Below are 23,431 nucleotides of genomic sequence, written 5' to 3'. Positions count from 1 at the left end.
GAAAAAATGAAAGTAGCTTCTCTTATTTCCACATATGTGTATTTGGGGTTTAGGTCACGGGATGTGGTCAGTCAAGAAAGGTTTGATTGATTCTCAAAGCACAAGAAGATCATAGCCTAGAAGAAGGAGGACATTAATCATTTTATGCACGAGGGTAGGGGGCGTGGAGGGAATTCTGTGTGTATATGCCTATTGTGTGTGTGTGTGTGTGTGTGTGCGCGTGTAGATTTTCCAGTCCAGACCAGCACTGTTTACTATAATGCAAGATAGATATATATATATATATATAAAATAATTTAAAAATTTCTAGTAGCCACATTAAAGAAAGTAAAAATGAAAAATCTTTTCATATTTTATTTAACTGATATATTCAAAATATTATTCAATGAGTTTATATGACATATCCAAAATATTCAACATGTAATCAACATAAGGATTAATAATGAGATATTGTACATTTTTAAAATACAAAGTCAGACTTCCCTGGTGGTCCAGTGGTTGACAGTCTGCCTGCCAGTGCAGGGGACACAGGTTCAATTCCTGGTCCAGGAAGATTCCACACGCTGCAGGGCAATTGAGTCCTCAAGCCACAACTATGGAAGCCCTTGCAGTCTAGAGCCCATACTTTGCAACAAGAGAAACCACTGCAATGAGAAGCCTGAACAAGCAAATAGAGAGTAGCCCCCACCCTCAGCAACTAAAGAAAGCCCACGCACAGCAATAAAAATGCAGTGCAGCCAAGAATAAATAAACAAAAGATTAAAAAAATAAAGTCTTCAAAATCCAGGTACTTTGCACTTATAGCTCATCTGATGCAGCAAATTTCAGCCACAGGTGTCTGGTGATGACCACAGTGGACGGTACAAACCTAGAGGTTTTACTACTAACTTCTTTGGGGAGTGGAGGGGTGGGCAGAGACAGGTCTTGGCCGGGAGAAGCATCACCTCTGATTAACCTCTGCTTTGGCCGAAAAGAATCACTTCCGACAGATGGCAGCTTATCTGGCCAGCCTCTCACTATAATTCACGCTCCTAAAAAACAACCCAAATGATTACTAACCCAGATGGGGTTTCTGGGAAGAAGCTTTTAGGCCACTATTTAATCTACCTCTGGAGGTTTTCTCCTGGCTTGAGAACTGCCAACATTTTCACTTCTTTTCCTCAGTCTTTTTTTTTTTTTTGTCCACACTGCAGCTTGTGATATCTTACTTCCCTGACCTGGGATTGAACCTGGCCCCAGCAGTAAAAGCACCAAGTCCTGACCACTGGTCCACCAGGGAATTCCCTCCTCAGTCTTTTCTGAGAAGCAGATGGCAGAGAGACCCCTCCCAGGCCATGGCCTGATATTGGGTTTGTTAAGCTCTTTCCTTGCTCCTTGGGTGTATGTGCCACGTGATGCAGTTGTTCATAAATCTGAAAAGACCGCCTCCTTTTGCGCTCTCTTCCCTGCCTCTCAGGCAATCTGCTGGGCATGATCTCTGCGGGTGTAGAAACTCAGCACTTGTGTGTATTGTCAGACAGCCTCCTGCCCTTTCTAGGTGCTATTTTCAGCTCTCTGCCTTTTTGTCTCACTTTCTCTTCTTAATTAGCTAGTAGAAGAACACATCTTGAAGACCAACTGCCTTTCCCCTCCTGTGTATCATTGGGAGTGGGAGACATGATTTAGAATTTATAAGGAGCAGTTAATCTACACAAGAAAGTCAGTCCAAGATGGGAAACTTCTGGCAGGAAGTCCCCAGGTCCTGTCCAGCATTTTTAGTCTGAGAATGTTCCTTCCTTTGTAGAACTCGGTTCATTCCTTGCTATAGGGTGCTTTCATATTTTGTTAAGAACCCAAGAGTTCAGTGTCTACAGGATAGATGGAGGGGTTTGGCTTCTGGGCCAGTGGAAAGGGAAGAAGCCTAGATTCTCCTTTACTACTACTAAGGCTTTAAGTGAGAGGGTCAGGAACCAAATTCTGGGAGAGTTTGCCTTAAGGAATCCCTTTTCCAGTTTCGCTCTTTTTTTGTTCACTCACTCATGTCCAACTCTTTGTGACCCCATAGACGGCAGCATACCAGGCTTCCCTGTCCTTCACCGTCTCCCAGAGCTTGCTCAAACTCATGTCCATTGAGTTGGTGATGTCATCCAACCATGTCATCCTCTGTCATGCGCTTGTCTTCCTCTCTTCAATCTTTATCAGCATTAGGGTCTTTCCCAATGAGTCAGTTCTTCCAATTAGGTGGCCAGAGTATCAGAGCTTCAGCTTCAGCTTCAGTCCTCCCAATGAATATTCAGGACCAATTTCTTTTACGATCGACTGGTTTGATCTCCTTGCAGTTCAAGGGACTCTGAAGAGTCTTCTCCAACACCACAGTTCAAAAGCATTGATTCTTTGGTGCTCAGCCTTCTTTATGGTCCAACTCACATCCATACGTGACTACTGGAAAAACCATAGCTTTGAGTAGACCTTTGTCAGCAAAGTAACATCTCTGCTTTTTAAGGTTTGTCATAGCTTTTCTTCCAAGGAGCAAGCATCTTAATTTCATGGCTGCAGTCACCATCTGCAGTGATTTTGGAACTCAAGGAAATAAAGCCTGTTACTGTTTCCATTGTTTCCCTATCTATTTGCCATGAAGTGTTGGGACCGGATGCCATGATCTTAGTTTTTTGAATGTTGAGTTTTAAGCCAGCTTTTTCACTCGTCTCTTTCACCTTCATCAAGAGTCTTTAGTTCTTTTTTGCTTTCTGCCATAAGGGTGGTGTCATCTGCATATCTGAGGTTATTGATATTTCTCCTGGATATCTTGATTCCAGCTTGTGCTTCATCCAGTCCAGCATTTCTCATGATGTACTCTGCATATAAGCAGGGTGACAATATACAGCCTTGAAGTACTCCTTTCCCAGTTTGGAACCCATCCGTTGTTCCATGTCCAGTTCTAACTGTTGCTTCTTGACCTGCATACAAGTTTCACAGGAAGCAGGTAAGGTGGTCTGGTATTCCCATCTCTAAGAATTTTCCACAGTTGTCTTTCCAGTTTTGCTCTCAAGTTAAAGAAAAAACTATTTGAGGTTGGGTGAGGTCAAGAAGAAGGACTCATTTTCACACAGAGTCAAGCTGGAAATACAGTCTCCAAATCTGCGGAAGGGGGTCCTTTAGAATCCCTCTGGAGCTCACTCCCTGACTTCAGAATGGCCCCCTTATTGGTTCTCTCAGCCCCGCCCCCTGCTGGAGAGGGCCGGGCTTGAGGGCGGGGCCAGGCTGGGGGCGGGTCCTCACCTGCTGTGCCGCCCGTCGCCTTGACGACCGCGACAAGATGGCGAACCTGACGGGCACGATTAAGGGGCTGTACCCCGAAACACTGAGCCCAGAGCAGCTGGAGAAGCTGCGCGGCTTCAAGGTGGGTGCGGTCCCAACTCCCGCCTCCATCGGAGTGCAGCTCCTCCCCGGGTGAGGGCCGGGCCCCAGAGAGAAGGGACTCGGGAGCCTGTGCCCAGATAAAGGGGCGGAAGGCTGCGGGATGGGGACACCTCCGGCGGACCCCTGGCTTCTGGGTCCTTGAACAGATCCCCGCAGGCGCTTGAAAGTGCAAAAAGAACTAAAATAGGAATGTACCAGAAAAATGGACCGAATTGACTGCCGGATACTTTAACTTAGATACAAACAAGAACTTCCCAGCGGTAGACACCCGACTTTAGTTAAGGCGCCTAAGCCTGAGCCTGAGACAGCACTGGAGATGTTAATAATCTGTAAGAAGAGAGATGGCTTAACTGTTCAAACATCCTGGGAAGAGACCCGGGTTAAGGGAGCCCCTTGTTTCCCCAAGCCCTCTGCACCTCCGCCTGGAACCCTGAAATCTTTCTCTTCATGGAGGGTGACCTTTTTGCTCTTGACCCCCAGATTCAAACTCGGATTACTAATGAAAAGTACCTTAGGACCCACAAAGAAGTGGAGTTGCTCATAAGTGGTTTCTTCAGGTAGGTGGTTTTCCAGACTGGCCTTGAGTAAATAGTGTAAATTTTTTACCAAATCTCGTTGGGGATAGATGAGTGTGAGTCACGTCCTCTTTGTTTAAACACAGCTTGTTGCTTCCTTTAGGGTCTGAAGATTAGAAAATATCCTAAGATGGAATGTTTTCTAATGCTGGGGCCTGTGACACCCAGGATTTTCTTGTTATTTCTAGAGGCTTCCTTCAGTTATCTCAGAAATATTAATATGCATTCATTTTAGCTGTGAAGATAAATATATACCTTCTGACACTTGGAAGAAGGAATTTGGCATTGAGAAACTCAGCAGACAGCTACTGGGTGTAGAACACTATTCTCCACAGTGGTATTTAACAAGATCATTAGAACTTAAAAAAAAAAAAGAATTATAGCTGTCTGGCCTTTCAGATGTACCAGAGAACATAGTAGAAAGACTCCAAGGGTTGGAAGCCACTCCCCTATAAGTCCTGGGGAAAAGAAAACCATTTTCCACCATATCTTGGAGACCTTTTCCCTTCCCCCACACTGCTTTTCAGCGTGGCATTTGCTTGAATGGAAAATTTTCCTAATGGGATGAAAAGCAAGGAACTGAGGAGGGAAAAAAATCATGGCGCACCAATGGATGGAAACAATAGAGCTATCTCAGAAATACTGTTTGGCTACAGACAAATAGACAAGATTTAAATAATAATGGCTTCCATATCCAGGCACTGCGTTGGTTTCCTCCATTAGCAGTTATCACACTGTAGTGTAATTGCATTGTCCATCTTTTGTCTCTCTCCCTGGACCAAAGCTCTAAGCTAGTAGAGCCATGGTTTTGTCCCCAGGGCCCACACAGTGTATGGCAAATTGGTACATGTGTGCTGATTCTCCCAGCAGCTCTACAAAGATAGTTTATTATCAGTTCCATTTTACGCATGATGTACTTTACCCAGATGCTGAACCAGGATCCAAACCCCTGGTTTTTCCACCGCGTTTCACTGTAAGCACACAGGAGCTGGGAGCCAGAAGTTGTGCTCTCCTTTGTCTTTTAAAGATTTTTATTTTTTCGCTCGTACCGGAGTGCATGCAGGATCTTAAGTTCCCTGACTAGGGATCGAACTCAAACTTGAGCCCCCTTTTGCAGAAGTGTGGTAACCATTGGACCACCAGGGAAGTCCCTGTCTTTTTAAAAGTAGGCCTAGAGGGGTGTCTTTCTTCATGCTTCATTGTTCTTCATATTTTAGCCATTTCTCCAAATGGCAGTGGAGTCTCAGGGGGCAGATAGGGGAAGGGAAGGGGCAAATGGGAACCTATCTGAGAAGTTTGGTTTTATTTGAGCTAGGGGTTAGGCTTGGCCAAAAGATCGATTAGGGGTCCTCGGGAAGTGCCAGCCCTGGGGATCGGGCCATCACTTTCTGTACCTTTTCTTCTAAAGGGAGATAAAGGAAGACATCTGTCCTGTCCTGGGGAGCTCACAATGCAAGTTAGGAATGATTCCAGCATGGAGATTGGGAATAGATGGTAAAACCTGAAGTATCTCACTTGCAATGTTCACAGACAAAAGGATTAAAAGCAGTGGGGGTAGTGAATGAAGAGGGCACTGTTTTAATCACATGGCAGGAATGGCCCTGCTTCTCTGCCCAGGAACAGTTTCCAGGAGTAGCCTGGCGTCTGCAAGGACAGCCCCAGGCAATTTTCCCTCTCCTTCCTTATCATCCCCCTCTTGGGCCAGGTGGGCCACGAGGCCTCTCCTTTTGCTGTCCCTCAAGCTCCTCTCATGAAATCCTCCTGGCCCCCTTTAGGCCTTTCTCTTTCTGGGATGGAAGTGGGAGGAAAGCAGAAGTGTTTGAAGTTTGAGGGTTTGTTTTCAGGGCGTATGTGTGTGTGTGTGTGTGATTGTTATTTCCTTTGGATGGTACCAGAATGAACCAGAATCAGCCTGTCATCGGCCCTGGATGCTTCTGATGGTCCTTCCTATGAGAAAAGAGGAAGGGAGAAGCGGGGACAGAGTCCCAGGCGGCGTGCCTGTCCTCACCTGGCCTCAGGTCTCTGCTGTAGACTCACTGCAAGCCGTGAGAAGCCCCACAGCGTTTTTGTTGGGAAACTGGCTCCCCACTTGGCTCTTCCAGATCCTGATGATTTATGGCCATTCAGCCACAGCTTTCTGGTCTGTACTTATATATACAGTGTACGGAACTCTTCATACCTTGAATTTGGAAGCTGAAAAATGGAAGGAGTAGGGATCTAACCTATTTTTAGGCACCCAGAGATCTCAGGTTTTAGGCTGGAGGTAGGAAACAAAGTGTGACATTGTAGGAAGGCTTTACTAGGTGTTTCTGTAAACAGCCAGGCAGATGAATCTTCCCAAACCGTAGCACCAATCACATCATTCCTTGGCTGGAAAAATCTGCAGTGGATCCACAATATCACCTTAAAAAATTCTATTGAAATATAAAATACCAAAAAAGTGGCATGAACTTTCACAAGCTGAGAATACACATGGTGCTAGTGTCCAGATTAAGAACTAGAATCTGACCAGCACCTCAGACCCTTTGTGGCCCCTTCCAGTCACTTCTTCCAAAAAGTTAGTCAGCATCCTGACTTCTTTGTGTGTGTGTGTGTCCTGACTTCTAATTGCTCAGATTCATATTGCCTTTCTGTGTCCTTTGAAAGTGAAATGAAAGTCGCTCAGTCGTGTCTGACTCTTTGCGACCCCATGGACTATATAGGGATTCTCCAGGCCAGAATACTGGAGTGGGTAGCCTTTCCCTTCTCCAGGGAGTCTTTCCAACCCAGGGATTGAACCCAGGTCTCCCACGTTGCAGGTGGATTCCTTACCAGCTGAGCCACCAGGGAAGCAAAAGAGTGCCTGAGTGGGCAGTCTGTCCCTTCTCCAGGGGATCTTCCTGACCCGGGAATCGAACTGGGGTCTCCTGCATTGCAGGCGGATTCTTTACCAACTGAGATATGAGGGAAGTCCTCTGTGTCCTTTATATAAATGGAATTCCACAGTATGTGCTCTTGTGCCTGGTTCTTTTGCTCAGCAATATCTTGCAGCCCCTCCATTCTCCTTGCTGTGCAGTATTCCACGGTAGCACTTTACCACACTTTATTTATCCATTCCCATCACCTCTTTTGGGCTTCCCTGGTGGCTCAGACGGTAAAGAATCTGCCTGCAATATAGGAGACCCAGGTTCAATCCCTGGGTCAGGAAAATCCCCTGGAGAAGGAAATGGCAACCCACTCCAGTATTCTTGCCTGGAGAATCCTCATGGGCAGAGGAGCCTGGCAGGCTGTGGTCCACGGGGTCATAAAGAGTTGGACACGACTGAGTGACTAACAACATCATCTCTTGAACTGAGTAGGAATGTCTCTCCCTGGCCTTTAAGGCCCTCCATATCAGGCCTTCCTTCACTTTCCTCTATTTCCTGCATGTGCCCCCACTCTAACCAGACTGGACCCCTCTGGTTGTTTCACTGAGCGCTCTTCTAGGCAGTGTGGAAACAAAAGTGGAGATGACGCGGTTCCTACCCTGGAGGAGTTCACTCTCAATAGAATGTGAGCTGTTCCCTTGACTTTCCAGACCTTTGCTCCTGCTGCTTCCTTGTTCTGGAAGGCTCTTGTCCCTCAGCCTTTGTCCCATGTGTACCTCAAGATACACATCTCAAATGCCAGATGCTGTGTGATGACCTGGGGGGTCTTGTTTGAAGAGGCTGCCCTCTCTCTGATCTCTCAGCACACTATTCTGAACCCTCCTGTAGCACTACCTGGAGGTTACTTGGCATTTTGGGAACTTACCCGTTTCCTTGTGCTTGACTGTCTTTTTTTTGAGGTGGGGCTGTATTTATCTTTTTAAAATCAATCCCTCATATCTTATATAGTGACTTACACCTAATTTGTGCTCAGCAGTTGTCAAGTTGAATTGAAGGAAAAGAAGGGAAGCAAAATTGTCGAAACTTGGAAGGCAGGGGCCTCCTGGGCAGGCAGGGCAGCTGTAGCCACGAGGCTATGTTGCAGAACCCTGGCCTTGGAGCCACACGACCTGGGGCTCCTCTCCTTTATTTACTCACTTCATGAACTTGGGCAAATGGTCAACCTTTTGAAAGCTCGGTTTCTTCCTGTGTAAAACGGGGCACAGTCATTGCTGTTTCACGGGGTTGGAGAGTGAGGTAATATCTGTGGACCTGCTTTATGAGCCATAAAACTCCGTGGGATGTGAGGCAGTCTCAGCTGCCCAGTGGGCCGGCCCTGCGGGTGTCGTCACAGCGTCCATGGGCCTGCCGGGCCAACAGCTGCCTCACGTCTGTCTGCTCAGCTTTGTTTCCTGTGCTCTCTTGCCCCACCCGTGGCAATTTCTGGTTGCTCTTCCTCAGAAGGTTGTGGGTGCCACACCTGTCCCCCACACGTGAGACCCTCAGGGACGAGGCAGCGAGCTCTTCAACCCTGGCCTGGCCTTGGTTTTGTGAAATGATTGTCAAGTGAATGACAAGCTTCACTTGGCTACAGCACTCGCTGTCTCGTGAGCTGATCATTCCCTAGGCTCCTTGCTTCTGGCCCCGGATCCTGACTTGAAGGAGAATCACACCGGAAAGGGTCCTTGGCAGGAGGCCTCTGGCTCTCTGCCTGCTACGACAGGTGTGTCTCAGGTCATTGGCCGACAGACAGCTCAGGACCTGCTTTACCTCCACCCCGTACCCCTTGTTGTTTTCCAGAGAAATGTTTTTGAAAAGACCAGACAACATTCCAGAATTTGCCGCAGGTGAGTAAGGCAGCATCCCTTTGGGGTGAGTGGTCAACGCGCACCAGGAGTGTTCCTGTGAACTGCGACTTGGACAAGGCAGAGCCTGGGCTACCACTTCACCCGATGTCTCCCAAGGGAGCTTTCTTCAAAACGCTCTTTCCTCCATATTATTTCCTCAGAATGAGGACAGATAAGAAATGAGGCAGAACTTCCTCGTGGTAAAGATGGTTAAGAATGTTGAGATTCCCAAAGGGACAGACAGGCAGCTCTTTTCCCGGGAATCTTAAAGCAGGGTTCTCAGCCCAGGCTGTGCATTAAAGTCACCTGGGGAGCTTTTAAAAAATACCGATGCCCGGGCCCACCCCAGGGTTTTATTTAATTAGTCTGGGGTGGGGCCTGGCATCCACTGTTTTAAAGGCTCCCCAGGTGATTCTAATGGGCTCCGCTGCCCTGAGAGGGCTTGAGGTCAATGGTATTTAAAGGGAAGGGGCTAGGCCGACAGATTTCTTAGGTCCTTTTAGCCCTGGGAGTCCGTTACAGCCTCACAAGGTTCCTGATTGAATCTAAGTACGTCTTTGCTGCCACAGCAGATGCTGCCTCTGATTCACATTATGCCGGGTGTATAAAAATCCTCCTTTGTCGTCATCCTGCGAGAGCCTGGCCCTCCTTGGAGAGGATATTCTCAGAGAGGGCGTGATGTCTCAGACAGGAGCCGGCAGGCCGAGTGGAGACAAGAATAACACTTGGTATTTATTTGGGCCCCAAGATGGGCCTGGAGCAGAAAGCCAGAGACTCGTCAACCCTCTGACGGCTTCCTGTGTGTCAGCAAGCTGATAAGCCAGTGGCAGGGTGGTGTGGTGGGGACCGGGGCCACCCCGTGTCCCCCTTCCCGGGAACACTGGAGCTGGAGGCTCAGAAGTGCTGGGGGTCGGGGCAGTGCAGATGGTGACCCTGGAATTTGCTGTGACATCTCATATTACATCGTAAAACTGGACTGCAGGAACAGTCCTGCCAAGACAGAGCTGTCCCTAACTTTTTAGCAGAGTGAGCTGTCTCTCCCCTCGTCTACTTCCCCTTAGATTTAGATGATTTCTTCTTTTTGATTCTCATCCCAGACTATTTCACGGATCCAAGACTTCCCAACAAGATTCACATGCAGCTAATTAAGGAGAAGAAAGCGGCTTAATTAGCAAAATCACGATGCTCAGCTGTTGAGAGAGACCAGAAAGAATCCAGCCTTTGGTGGGTGTTAACCTCACTTACAGACAGAGGCTTCTTCACTCCTGTGAAATAAGCACTGGCTCCTCGGCCTGGGGTGTGAAAGAAACCAAACAGTCTGCAGAGAAGTTTCTGCAAGTGTTGAGTTTTCCTGACACCACCTTGGGGAATTAGGGGCTGTGAAGAGAGGCCCAGGGTTTGTCTGGCGTATCTGTGGCAGAGACATCCGTCTTCTTAATCTAGTGACGTGGTTGAGAGTGGAAGTTGGAGTAGTTCTGGAGGAAAGAGAGGCAGGGAAGCGGGGGTGGGATCTGTTGCCACAGGCTTCCTGCGAGCTCCTGTAGTGGCCTTTTCCTTGTGTCCTTGGTGGTGGGAGTGGAAGGGCTTCCCCGCTGCTTCTGGAAGGGGTGGAGGCCGCTTCCCTCGCAGCATTTGGATTGGGCATGCCCCCACCCCCATCGTCAAACCAGGCTACCCTGTGAGGGCCAGCACACATTTTCCAGGCAGGCTTTCTGAAATGATGTGGAAGGTTGGGAGTTTTAAATGTGAGGTGGGCAGAAGCCACACTCCTGATTTAGCAGCACCATTTCTTTTTTTTGCAGGGTCATCTGAAAGCCAGAGAGCTGTGTTGCCCTCAGTGTGGGTTTCCAGGCTGCCCTGGGCTGCGCCTGCTGTTGCAAAGGCTTTTAAAGATACTCATTAAAAGCAGACCTTCCTGTGCTCTCTGCTTTATTTCAATCAGGAGGAGGAAGACATCCTTCATGGGAGGCTGCTCTACCCCTCCTCTGACCTGGGAGGTAGCAGGGCCTGTCTCTGTGTCCATGGCAGAGGCCTCTCAGTTCAGCCAGTGGGCTGGCTGCCCGCGTGTGCTCCCTGCCCCTCCAGACCCTCCCTCCCAGGGCCAAGACTAGACAGAAGAACAGTGGCGAGTATCTGGAGAGGACCACAGCTGGCCGTGGTGGTACTCAAATGAGCGGAGTCCCTGCTTCCGAGGTGGCTTTTGTTTTTTATCTTACCTCCGGGGTTACTGTACCGAGAGTACAGGTGATGATTAACTTTTATTTCCATAGAAGCAATAATCAGAGGAATTGGGTTGGAAGAACAGCAAGAGTGAATGAGATTAGACATCGAAAACCCACTCAGGCTCATGCATAAGAGTGAGGGACTCAAGAGGCGGTGGACTTTGGTTTTGGGGATTTTTAGGAACAAGCTGCCCAGCCATTTCGTTTTCAGCGTTAGAGGCAGAAGAGTGGGCCCGCTGGCCCTATGGAGTCCTTTCTAGGCCTAGGAGGCAGGAAAGTTTTGCACGTATGTGTCTGCATCTCTGGCTCCACAACATACTAGCTCCGCTGTGGGAAGGACCTCTCACTTGGGTGTCACTTGTCAGCCTCACCATGGTTACAGAAACACCAAATACTAATAATACAGACTGAAGCAGGGGGCTGTATTCTTATTTGCCTTGTCTCTGCTGTCTTGTCCCCAGCTACTGAAGTAGTGGAAAAGGCAACCAAATGGGGCAGTTAGAGAACAGTTGGTCTTCCCTGGTGGCTTAGACGGTAAAGAATCTGCCTGCAAGGCGACAACGGACCTGGATTTGATCCCTGGTTGGGAAGATCCTCTGGAGAAGGGAATGGCTACTCACTCCAGTATTCTTGTGTGGAGAATTCCGTGGAGGAGCCTGGGCTACATACAGACCATGGGGTCACAAAGAGTTGGACACGACTGACTGACTAACACAGAACTATTAAAACTGCAGATAATAAGCTATGTGATAGGAACCTGAGGAGTTATTTTAAGTGCTTTCAGAATCGCAGTTCAGCAGCCACGGATCTGATAATGAGCTGTCCCTGTTTAGAAAATCCAAACGAAGCCATCAGCCAAACACACATCCACGAAGGACCCCTGATGTGAAGTGTTACATCAGACATTCTTGGAGCCTTCTGTGGGAGAAGAGACCTGCAGCAATGTGAAGAGAGAGCAGAGTGTTGTTCAGGGCGCTCGAATGCATGATTTAATACTGCGACAGTACAACGGTCCATGCTTGGGGAGTTTCCTGGTAAGAAGAAGAAATGCATTCCACTGAAAATACATTTGAAAGCCTTTCTGAGTGAAGAATTGGAGAAGGCAATGGCACCCCACTCCAGTACTTTTGCCTAGAAAATCCCATGGACGGAGGAGCCTGGTAGGCTGCAGTCCATGGGGTCACTAGAGTCGGACACGACTGAGCGGCTTCACTTTCACTTTCCACTTTCCACTTTCATGCATTGGAGAAGGAAATGGCAACCCACTCCAGTGTTCTTGCCTGGAGAATCCCAGGGATGGGAGGCCTGGTGGGCTGCCGTCTATGGGGTCGCACAGAGTCGGACACGACTGAAGCGACACAGCAGCAGCGGCAGAGTGAAGAATGCACTTAACACAGGTCGTAGTGTGAGACATGTGCCAGGTCCTGGGGTAAGGCGGCGATCGCCCTCCCTGTAAACAGCTCAGTGTCTGGGAGACTGGCCGCTTTACTCCCTAAACCTCAGCTGTCTACCTACCTCACCTTTTAGATCAAAAACTCCACCAGGGCAGAGGGACCACACCTAAAAGGCGATCTTGTTCACTGTCGAGTTTCTGACTTCCTATCACTGTGTCTGAATACAGCAAGTGCTTAGTGTGTGTTTGTGGAGAGCATGAATGCTTGTATAGTTGAGTGACCAATCTTGTTGTATACCTATGATGGTAGCAGGGGCGTCATGCCCGAGGCGGCAGAAGAAAGAACACCCGGTCTGCCTGTGGAGTGAGGGAAGCCTCAGGGAAGCTGGCCTGTGATGGGTAAGAAGGGGTTTGCCAGGCAGACGTGAGGGAAGAGGCCTGGGGCAGTCAGGGTATCTCGGTGCTTCTGTTCTGCTCAGCAGGGTGCTGGTGGCCTGCTGATGCTCATCACCCCTTTCTTCCTTGCTTCCAAAGCAGAAGAGGGCAAAAGAGGAGGGCAGGGGAGCAGCTTTGGCTCAGTCCCCAAGCAGTGTCTTCTGGCCCCTTCCTCCCTGACTCATTTTCCACACATCGCAGCTAGAATGATCTTTTAAGAAACTTAAATAAGTGTTACTTTCCTGCCTAAAACCCTTTGGTGGTCTTCCATGCACTTAAAATCCAGCTGCGTTTCCCAGGACTACAAAGCTTCACAAGTCCCTCCACCTTCTAACACGTCTCCCGCTCTGCTCCCTTCCTCCTGCCGCACTGGGCTCCCGCCACACCATCGTTCCTCTCCTCCTCGAACACGCCAAGGTTGTTCCCACTGTAAGGCCTTTGACCTCTGCCTGGATTTCCCTTCCTCAGAACCTCATAGAGCTAGTGATGCAAGCTGGGGTGCTTTGTGCTGGAGGGAAGAGTCTGCTAAACAGGCAGGCCACGCTTTGCTCACGGAGGGCAGCTGCCAGAGCTGGTCCAGGGGCCGCCCCACTGCGGCTCCCCCCACGGTCACAGGAAAAGCAGGAGGACCTGGAAGGGACTTGCCGGTGGTACTTGCCTGTCTTTTCAGAAAAGCAGAAGCTTCCTCAGGACCCCCTTCACCGCCCCCGCCCCCCACCTTTCATTACCATCTTGGCCAGAACTGTGTACGTGGCTCCCTCTTGAAGGGTGGCTGGGAAGCAGGGTTTAGCTAGTGAACACTGCCCTTAGTAGCTTCTTGTCACTTCCTCAGAGAGTCTTTTCCTGGGGATCCAACTGAAGTAGCTCCCCCAGACATTTAAGAGTCTTTAATTAAGAAAGTATCACATCACTGTTTGTTTTCTTTTCAGGACCTACCACTGTCTGATACTATCTTTTCGGCTCGTTTTCTTGCTGCTGTTTGTGGCCCAGGAACGTGAGCCCGGGGGAGCAGGCCTTGTCTGTCGTGCTGGTCACTCCAGGGCCAGCACCTGCAGCACTTGCTTGGATGGGTGGATGGTGGTTAGAAGCCTGACTATGTCCCATGAAGGCTTGATTGAGGCAGTGGCATGAAGAGAAATGAATCCTAGTTGTCTTTAGGGGGAGGAATTGCCTGGGCTTGTGATTTGAATGGGGTGGAGTTATAAGGGGGGGTGTGTGGTAGATTCTAGACTAACTTCCAGGTTTCTTGTGTGGACAAGGAGAGGGGTGAGAGGATCATTTACTTATGCAGAAGGGCTGTATAAGGGGCAAAGGAAATGGCGAGATGGATTTCTTTTTGGCTGTGCTGCGTGGCTTGTGGGATCACAGTTGCCTCGCTAGGGATTGAACCCGGGCCATGGCAGAGAAAGTACTGAATCCTAACCGTTAGACCACCAGGGAACTCCCCAGGAGTTAAGACCAAAAGGTTTCCACCGATGTGTAACTGGGTAATAACCATGGGTAATACCGATGGTTAGCTTCAGTGGGGTTGACAGGAGTTTGACTGCCGTAGACGTAGTAGCGATTGTGAGCTGAGGATGTGGAAGTGGATGTATGCTCCCTATGGACACGACCTCCTAGGAACATGGCCGGGAGGAGAATGGAGGAAGCGCAGTAGGTGGAGAGGCGGTGTGAAGGATGGGCTTTTGTAACGGGAGATGCTGAGCATCCAGGGATCTGACGTCTTCCATTGCTGCAGGTCTGTTTTAGGCTAAAAAATGTTCGGAGCATCTTGGAAACGTCAGATGGGCCCTGACATCCAGAAGTAATGGGGACTAATGGGCAGGCCTGACTTTGCCATCATGTGACCCAGAGCGAACTCCGTGTCGGTTTTCTCATCCTCATAATTGGATCAGAAGCTCTCATGGGCTTGCTCTCCTCACCTGGTGGGAAGGCAGGGCTGGGCCAGAAAGCTTGGGCTCTCATCTCACTGGATGGGCCTCTGCTGCCCTCTCCTGGGCGAGACGCCGCTCGGAGAATGCCCGCTCCAGGCCCAAGTAGTGAGCAAGAGGAAGGGGAACTGGGCTAGGAGTTGGGACCGTGTTCACACATTCCCAGATCCCTATAATAGAAAGTTTTTCAGAAGTTGTGAAATCCAGGGCCTTATCTCCAGCAGAGCTGCTTCATGAGCTCCTTTGACATCTCCTTAAAAGTGTCAGAATGAAAGGTTGCAAGGTTTTTATTCATTTATTTGTTCACTTACTATTCAACAAATACTGCCGCTGCTGCTGCTAAATCGCTTCAGTCGTGTCCGACTCTCTGCGACCCACACACAGCAGCCTACCAGGCTCCCCCATTCCTGGGATTCTCCAGGCAAGAACGCTGGAGTGGGTTCAACAAATACTAGGGTATATTATATAATCAGGATGCAAAGTTTTGGAAATAAGACACACTCTTTCCTCAAGGAACCCATAGTCTAGAGAGTGCCCATGGATTCGTGGATAATTATAATCAGTTTCAAAAGTGAAATGATAAGAGAAAAGGGCAAGCCGCTGCAAGCAAACCGTTGGCAAGGAGGGGTACCGTGGCCAGAAAACATTTCCCAGCATGTGGAGCTACATGCTAACAGATGATCAGGTATCGACCGGCACCAAGTTGCTGCGCAATATCATATGTCCCCATTATTAAACCTGAAGGGCAAGTCTTGTTTCTTCCAAGCAGACTTCTTCCTGAATTCTTTCCTCACTCTTATCTCTGTGCTTAACAGTCTTGTAGGCCCTCGGTTTTCCATATCTGTAAAAAGTGGGACGTGCTACTAGATTTGACCTTTGAGCACAGTTGTCATCATGAATCTGAGTTCTATGGATGCTAACATTTGCTTTGTAGAAACAACTTGGGAGCATGCTAGCACATTCATTATAGACATACAAACCCAGAAATTTTTCAGCATCCATGGGAGGCTTCTGCTTTACCAGAAAGAACCAAATGTGCTTTGCATACAGTAGCTTTTCACTAAATGCTTGTTGACAAAAAACAGGCTGTTGGCACTGATAAAGTATTCCTGTTGTCCCCTTGGGTGCTGAGTTTCTTCATCTATAAGGGGGATAACATGTCTCTTGTGGACTTGTGTGGGGTGCTGTTACACTTGCGGGCAGCATGCCCATGGTAGGGCTCTGTAGGTAGCAGTGCTTGTTTCAGTGAGGTGGTAAATTTAACCTGGGACAGGGCATGGTTACTGAGAAGAGTCTCCAGGGGAAGAGGGAGTAAACTAAAATGCAAGTTGATATGTTGCAGTTTAGGGCTATCTGTGGGAGACTGAAGACTCACAGCTTTCTGGAGAAAGCTTCTTCAGGGCCCCACACAACAGCAGTAGTCATACTTTGGACCCATCTCACACAGGCCCCGGCTGGCCTGGAATCTAAGACAGGCCCTTCAGGAGCAGGACTTCACAAGGTGGCCTATACTTTGGTCACTGAGCTGGAGAAGTGACAGCATAGAGCACTCGAAGAATTACAGTGATAAGTGCATCTCTGGGAACTGGAAGAACAAAACCCAGATGGTTGTCTGGTAGCTGTACTCAGTTCAATTGTTTAGTTGTATCCAACTCTTTGTGACCCCATGATCTGCAGCATGACAGGGTTCCCTATCCATCACCAACTCCTGGAGCTTGCTCAAACTCATGTCCATCGAGTCGGTGGCCATGCAATCATCTCATCCTCTGTCGTCCCCTTCTCCTGCCTTCAGTCTTTCCCAGCATCAGGCTCTTTTCCAATGAGTCAGTTCTTCACATCGGTTGGCCAAAGTATTGCAGTTTCAGCTTCAGCATCAGTCCTTCCAAAGAATATTCAGGACTAATTTCCTTTACGACTGCCTGGTTTGATCTTGCAGTCCAAGGGAAAGAGTCTTCTCCAACGCCACAGTTCAAAAGCATCAATTCTTCAGTGCTCAACTTTCTTTTATAGTTCAACTCTTCACATCCTTACATGACTACTGGAAAAACCATAGCTTTGACTAGACGAACCTTTGTTGGTAAAGTAATGTCTCTGCTTTTTAATATGCTGTCTAGGTTGGTCATAGCTTTTCTTCCAAGGAGCAAGCATCTTTTAATTTCATGGCTGCAGTCACCATCTGCGGTGATTTGGGAGCTCAAGGAAATAAAGCCTGTCACCATTTCCATTGTTTCCCCATCTATTTGCCATGAAGTGATGGGACCGGATGCCATGATCTTAGTTTTCCAAATGTTGAGTTTTAAGCCAACTTTTTCATTCTCCTTTCACTTTCATCAAGAAGCTCTTCAGCTGCTCTTCGCTTTCTACCATTAGGGTGGTGTCATCTGCATATCTGAGATTATTGATATTTCTCCTATCAATCTTGATTTCAGCGTGTGCTTCATCCAGCCTGGCATTTCACATGATATACTCGCATATAAGTTAAATAAGGTTTATTGACTACCCCAAAGCCTTTGACTGTGTGGATCACAACAAACTGTGGAAAATTCAAGAGATGGGAATACCAGACCACCTAAGCTGCCTTCTGAAAAATCTGTATGCAGTTCAAGAAGCAACAGTTAGAACTGGACATGGAACAACGGACTCATTCAAAATTGGGAATGGAGTACAACAAGGCTGTATACTGTCACCCTGCTTATTCAACTTATATGCAGAATACATCATGTGAAATGCCAGGCTGGATGAAGCAAAAGCTGGAATCAAGATTGACGGGAGAAATACCAATAACCTCAGATATGCAGATGATACTACCCTTATGGCAGAAAGCAAAGAAGAACTAAAGGGCCTCTTGATGAAAATGAAAGGAGAGTGAAAAAGTTGGCTTAAAGCTCAACATTCAGAAAACAAAGATCACGGCATCTGGTCCCCATCACAAGTAGATGGGGAAACAATGGAAACAGTGACAAACTTTATTTTGTTGGGCTCCAAAATCACTGAAGCCATGAAATTAAAAGCCTTGCTCCTTGGAAGAAAAGCTATGACCAACCTAGACAGCATATTAAAAAGTAGAGACATTACTTTGCCAACAAAGGTCTGTCTAGTCAAAGCTATGGTTTTTCCAGTAGTCATGTATGGATGTGAGAGTTGGACTATAAAGAAAGCTGGGCGCCAAAAGAATTGATTATTTCAACTATGGTGTTGGAGAAGACTCTTGAATGTCCCTTGGACTGCAAGGAGATCCATCCAGTCCATCCTAAAGGAAATCAGTTCTGAATATTCATTGGAAGGACTGATGCTGAAGCTGAAACTCCAATACTTTGGCCAACTGATGCCAAGAACTGACTCATTGGAAAAGAGTCTGATGCTAGGAAAGACTGAAGGCAGGAGAAGAAGGGGACGACAGAGGATGAGATGATTGGATGGCATCACCGATTCAATGGAGATGAGTTTGAGTAAATTCCGGGAGTTGGTGATGGACAGGGAGGCCTGGTGTGCTATAGTCCATGGGGTCGCAATGAATCGGACACGACTGAGTGACTGAACTGAACTGGTGTACTCTTTTCCCAATTTGGAACCAGTCTGTTGTTCCAAGTCCAGTTCTAACTGTTGCTTCTTGACCTGCATACAGATTTCTCAGGAAGTAGGACAGGTGGTCTGGTATTCCCATCTCTTGAATAATTTTCCACAGTTTGTTGTGATTCACACAGTCAAAGGCTTTGGCATAGTCAATAAAGCAGAAGTAGATGTTTTTCTCGAACTCTCTTGCTTTTTTGATGATCCAGCAGATGTTGTCAGTTTGATCTCTGGTTCCTCTGCCTTTTCTAAATCCAGCTTGGACATCTGGAAGTTCATGGTTCATGTACTGTTCTTGGGGCCTGGCTTGGAGAATTTTGAGCATTACTTTGCTAGTGTGTGAGATGAGTGCAGTTGTGCAATAGTTTGAGCATTTTGTGGCATTGCCTTTCTTTGGAATTGGAATGAAATTGGGATTGGAATTGCCTTTCTTTGGGGTTAGAATGAAAACTGACTTTTTCCAGTCCTGTGGCCACTGCTGACTTTTCCAAATTTGCTGGCATATTGAGTGCAGCACTTTCACAGCATCATCTTTCAGGATTTGAAATAGCTCAACTGGAATTCCATCTTTGTTCTATCCAGCTTTGTTCATAGTGATGCTTCCTAAGGCCCACTTGACTTCACACTCCAGGATGTCTGTCTCTAGGTGAGTGATCACACTGTTGCGGTTATCTGGGTCATGAAGATCTTTTTCATACAGTTCTGTGTATTGTTGCCACCTCTTCTTAATATCTTCTGCTTCTGTTAGGTCCATACCATTTCTATCCTTTATCGAGCCCATCTTTGCATGAAATGTTCCCTTGGTATCTCTAGTTTTCTTGAAGAGATCTCTAGTCTTTCCCATTCTATTGTTTTCTTCTATTTCTTTGCGTTGGTCACTGAGGAAGGCTTTCTTATCTCTCCTTGCTATTCTTTGGAACTCTGCATTCAGATGGGTATGTTTCCTTTCAACAGTGTGAAAAGCTAGTTGTAGGGTTTACATCAATTAAGCTGTAGGGTACATCAGTTAAGATGTACCTGAGAACAAAATCTGATGGAAAGAGGCTAAATGGGTTACTGTGTTTTGTTTCCACACTTTAGAGAAATGAAAACTAAAGGGAAGGACTGAATCATAGAATTTCTTCAAGCAGAAATTGCTTTGGAGATCAGCCAGTCTTACTTCACAGATGGAAAAACGTACCCACACATGACAGTGTGGCACGGGGGCTAGCCCTCTCCTGATTCAAAATCTAATGTGATTCCAGTATTTCACACTGGAGAAAACTACCTAGACTCGTTTAGTTTGGAGAACAATAACTAGATGGCAGTTCAGGAACAAGGACGTGCTATGTGTCCATGGATAATTAACTTACTCTAACTGTAGGTGAGGTCAGAATCCATTCATTTATCAACAGACATTTTGAGCGTGCGCCAGCTCTCTCTCATTCAAGGTCACTTCCGTCTCCATGCTTTTCATTTTTCAGTTCTGTATATCATCTTGCACTAGATGTTATGGGAAGGCCTATCGAGTGTAAAGAAAGGTAGCTCACCCCTTAGAGAGAGGGCAGGATTCACAGTGTATTCTTTTTTTTTTGGCTGAGGCACGTGGAAACGTGCTAGTTCTCTTACCAGGGATCAAACCTGCTCCCCATGCAGTAGAAGCATGGAGGCTTAACCACTGAACCCCAGCATGTAGTCTTCTGTGTCCAGCTTACTTCGCATAGCATATATTTAAATCCATCTGTATTCATTAGTTTGTTCCTTTATCTGCTAGATAGTAGTCTCTTCTTTATGCACGAGTTGATGGCTGTTTGGGTTATTTCCATTTGGGGAAATAAAGCTTTGATGAACATTAAATTAATATTATTAGTAACTTTTCATTTCTCCTTAGTAACTATCTAGGAATGGGACTGCTGAGTTAAATGGTAAGTGTATATTTAAGGTAGTAAAGAATTGCCAAGTTCTTTTTCATAGTGGCTACCCCATTCTGCATATATATTGTGGCTCAGCGGGTAAAGAATCTGCCTGCAATGCAGGAGACCTGGATTTGATCCTTAGGTTGGGAAGATTCCCTGGAGAAGGGAAAGGCTACCCTCTGCAGTATTCTGGCCTGGAGAATGCCATGGACTGTATAGTCCATGGGGTCGCAAAGAGTCGGACACGACTGAGTGACTTCACTTACAGCATTTTACATTCTTAGCAGCACTGTATGACCAGTTTCTCTGTATCCTCACCAGCATTTGGTATTGTCACAATTTTTTACTTTAACCATTCTGATAGGTGCATAGTAATATTTCCTTGTGGTTTTCATTTGCACTTCTCTGGCTAATTGTGTTGAACATCTTTTCATGTGCTTCCTGTCCCTCGTTATTTCCTTTTTAGTGAAGTATATGTTCATGCCTTTTGCCCATTTTCTGACTGCATTGCCTGTGTCTTTTTTTTACTGAGAGCTAGTTTACTTAGATATGTAGATAGATGATTTGCAAACATTGTTTCCCAGTAGTCTGTCTTTTCATTCTCTTCACATGAGCTTTCAAAGGAGCACACACTTTTAACATTGATGAGATCCAAATTCTTGATTTTTCCTTTTGTAGAGCATGTTTTTGTTGTCAAATTTAAGAACTCTTTGTCTAATCCTAGATCTTAAAGATTTTGTCCTTTAAAAAGTTCTATAATTTTACAATTTACACTTAAGTCTGTGGCCGTTTTGATGTTTGAATGAGGCGTTACACTTAGGTTGAATTTCGGTTTTGGCCTACGCTTGTCTCATTGCTCCAGTGTCATTTGTTGAAAAGGCTATCTTTCCTCCATTGAGTCACTTTGGTATCTTTGTCCAAAAAAGGAGTAGAACATATCTGTGTGGGTCTGTTTCTGACATCTCTATATTTTCCCTCTTATTGATGTGTCTGTCTCTCTATCTATAATACACAGCATTGATTATTGTTGCTATATTATTAATAAAGTTGGGTAGATTTATTACACTTCATTGTGTTTTTTTTCTAAAATTATTTTAGTTCTAGTTCCTTTGCCTTCCATATAAATTTTGGAACAATACTATATTTGTCAACAAAAAAATGTTAGGATTTTGATAGTAAATTTCATTAAACCTGCATATCAATTTTGGGGGAAGAATTGACACCTTTACTAAGTTGAGTCTTCTGATCCATGAACATAGAATGTCTCTCTTTATTTAGATCTTTATTTCAATGACATTGTATAGTTTGTATTTGTTTTGTTATTTATACCTAAAAGCATGTTTTGAGCAATGATAAGTAGTATTTTTAATTTTGGTGTCCACATAGGGGTGTGTGTGTATTAATGCATTGTTGACCAGAGACATTAATACATCTTTTGTTACCCAAATGTTATTGACTGGAGACATCTCAGTATTCACTTACATGATAATTCCCTGGCCACAGGCATTAGTTTCTGCAGAAATCCCCCAGTCAATAATGTGTTAATTTGCTTCTAGGAGTTTTTTGGTAGATTCACTAAGATTTTCTATGTAGAAAATTTGGGGACATCCGCAAATGGGGACAGTTTTACTTTTCTTTTCAAATCTGTTTGCCTTTTAATTGCCCTTTCTTGCCTTATTGCCCTGTCTAGAACTACTAGCACTATTTTGAATAAGAGGGATGAGAGCAGATATACTTGCTTTGTTCCTGATTTTAGGGGAAAAGCACTCACTGAGACTTTCAGCATTGAGTATAGTGTTAGCTGCAGGCTTTGCAGATGTTCTTGTCAAGTTTGAGAGATTTCCGAATTCCTATTTTCCAGAGTCTTTTATTTTTTTTTAAATCACGAGTGGGTGTTGAATTTTGTCAAATGATTCTTTGAATCAATTGATATAATCATGTGATTTTCTTCTTCAGAGTCTTAATATGGTGGATTACATGGGTTGATTTTTGAATATTGAACCGTACTTGCCTCCCAGGAATAAACTCCACTTGGGCATGGTATATAAATCTTTCCATACATTGCTAAACTGTATTTGCTGATACTTTGTTAAGGATTTTTAGATTTATATTCATGGGGGATATTTGTTTGTACTTATCTTTTTTTTTTTTTTTTTTGTACGGTTGTAGTCTGTCCCCTCTCCCCATCCCTGGGTAATATAGCTTCATAAAATGAATTGGGAAGTATTCTCTCCTCTTCTACTTTGTGAAAATGATTATATAGAATTGGTGTTAATTCTTAAACATTTTGTAGAATTCTCCAGAGAAAATATATGGGCCTCAAGAGGTTTATGCTTTTTTGGTGGCTGGGGAGAAGGGGACACTTTAAAATTACTCAGTTTTCTTAATTGTTATCAGTTCACTTCAGTCCCTCAGTCATGTCTGACTCTTTGCAACCCCATAGACTGTAACACACCAGGCCTCCCTGTCCATCACCAACTCCCGGAATTTACTCAAACTCATGTCCATTGAGTTGGTGATACCATCTAACCATCTCATCCTCTGTCGTCCCGTTCTCCTCCTGCCTTCAATCTTTCCCAGCATCAGGGTCTTTTCAAATGAGTCAGCTCTTTGCATCAGATGGCCAAAGTATTGGAGTTTCAGCTTCAACATCAGTCCTTCCAATGAACATTCAGGACTGATTTCCTTTAGGATGGACTGGTTTGATCTCCTTGCAGTCCAAGGGAATCTCGAGAGTCTTCTCCAACACCACAGTTCAAAAGCATCAATTCTTCGGCGCTCAGCTTTCCTTATAGTCCAACTCACATCCATACATGACTACTGGAAAAACCATAGCCTTGACTAGACGAACCTTTGTTGGCAAAGTAATGTCTCTGCTTTTGAATATGCTGTCTAGGTTGGGCATAACTTTTCTTCCAAGGAGTAAGTGTCTTTTAATTTCATGGCTGCAGTCACCATCTGTAGTGATTTTGGAGCCCCAAAAATAAAGTCTGCCACTGTTTCCACTGTTCCTCCATCTATTTGCCATGAAGTGATGGGACTGGTTGCCATGATCTTTGTTTTCTGAATGTTGAGCTTTAAGCCAACTTTTTCATTCTCCACTTTCACTTTCATCAAGAGGCTTTTTAGTTCCTCTTCACTTTCTGCCATAAGGGTGGTGTCATCTGCATATCTGAGGTTATTGATATTTCTCCCGGCAATCTTTGATTCCAGCTTGTGCTTCTTCCAGCCCAGCGTTTCTCATGATGTACTCTGCATAGAAGTTAAATAAGCAGGGAG

At 46.0% G+C, this 23,431-nt stretch overlaps 1 protein-coding gene across 1 annotated transcript; it reads left to right on the top strand.

Annotated features, from left to right (window-relative positions):
• Positions 1 to 3,248: 3,248 nt before the first annotated feature.
• RIIAD1 (regulatory subunit of type II PKA R-subunit domain containing 1) lies at positions 3,249 to 22,102 on the top strand. Its single transcript, XM_005894968.3, has 5 exons — positions 3,249 to 3,379; positions 3,880 to 3,956; positions 8,660 to 8,706; positions 9,804 to 9,930; positions 10,509 to 22,102. Exons 1-4 carry the CDS (start codon positions 3,296 to 3,298, stop codon positions 9,872 to 9,874), a joined length of 279 nt encoding a protein of 92 aa, XP_005895030.1. The 5' UTR covers positions 3,249 to 3,295; the 3' UTR covers positions 9,875 to 9,930; positions 10,509 to 22,102.
• Positions 22,103 to 23,431: the final 1,329 nt, after the last annotated feature.

The sequence above is a fragment of the Bos mutus genome, chromosome 3, assembly GCF_027580195.1.
Source record: "Bos mutus isolate GX-2022 chromosome 3, NWIPB_WYAK_1.1, whole genome shotgun sequence".
In the NCBI taxonomy this organism is placed as follows: Eukaryota; Metazoa; Chordata; class Mammalia; order Artiodactyla; family Bovidae; genus Bos; species Bos mutus.
Note: the sequence above shows the minus strand (reverse complement) of the source record. Positions and strands in the feature narration are given on the sequence as shown.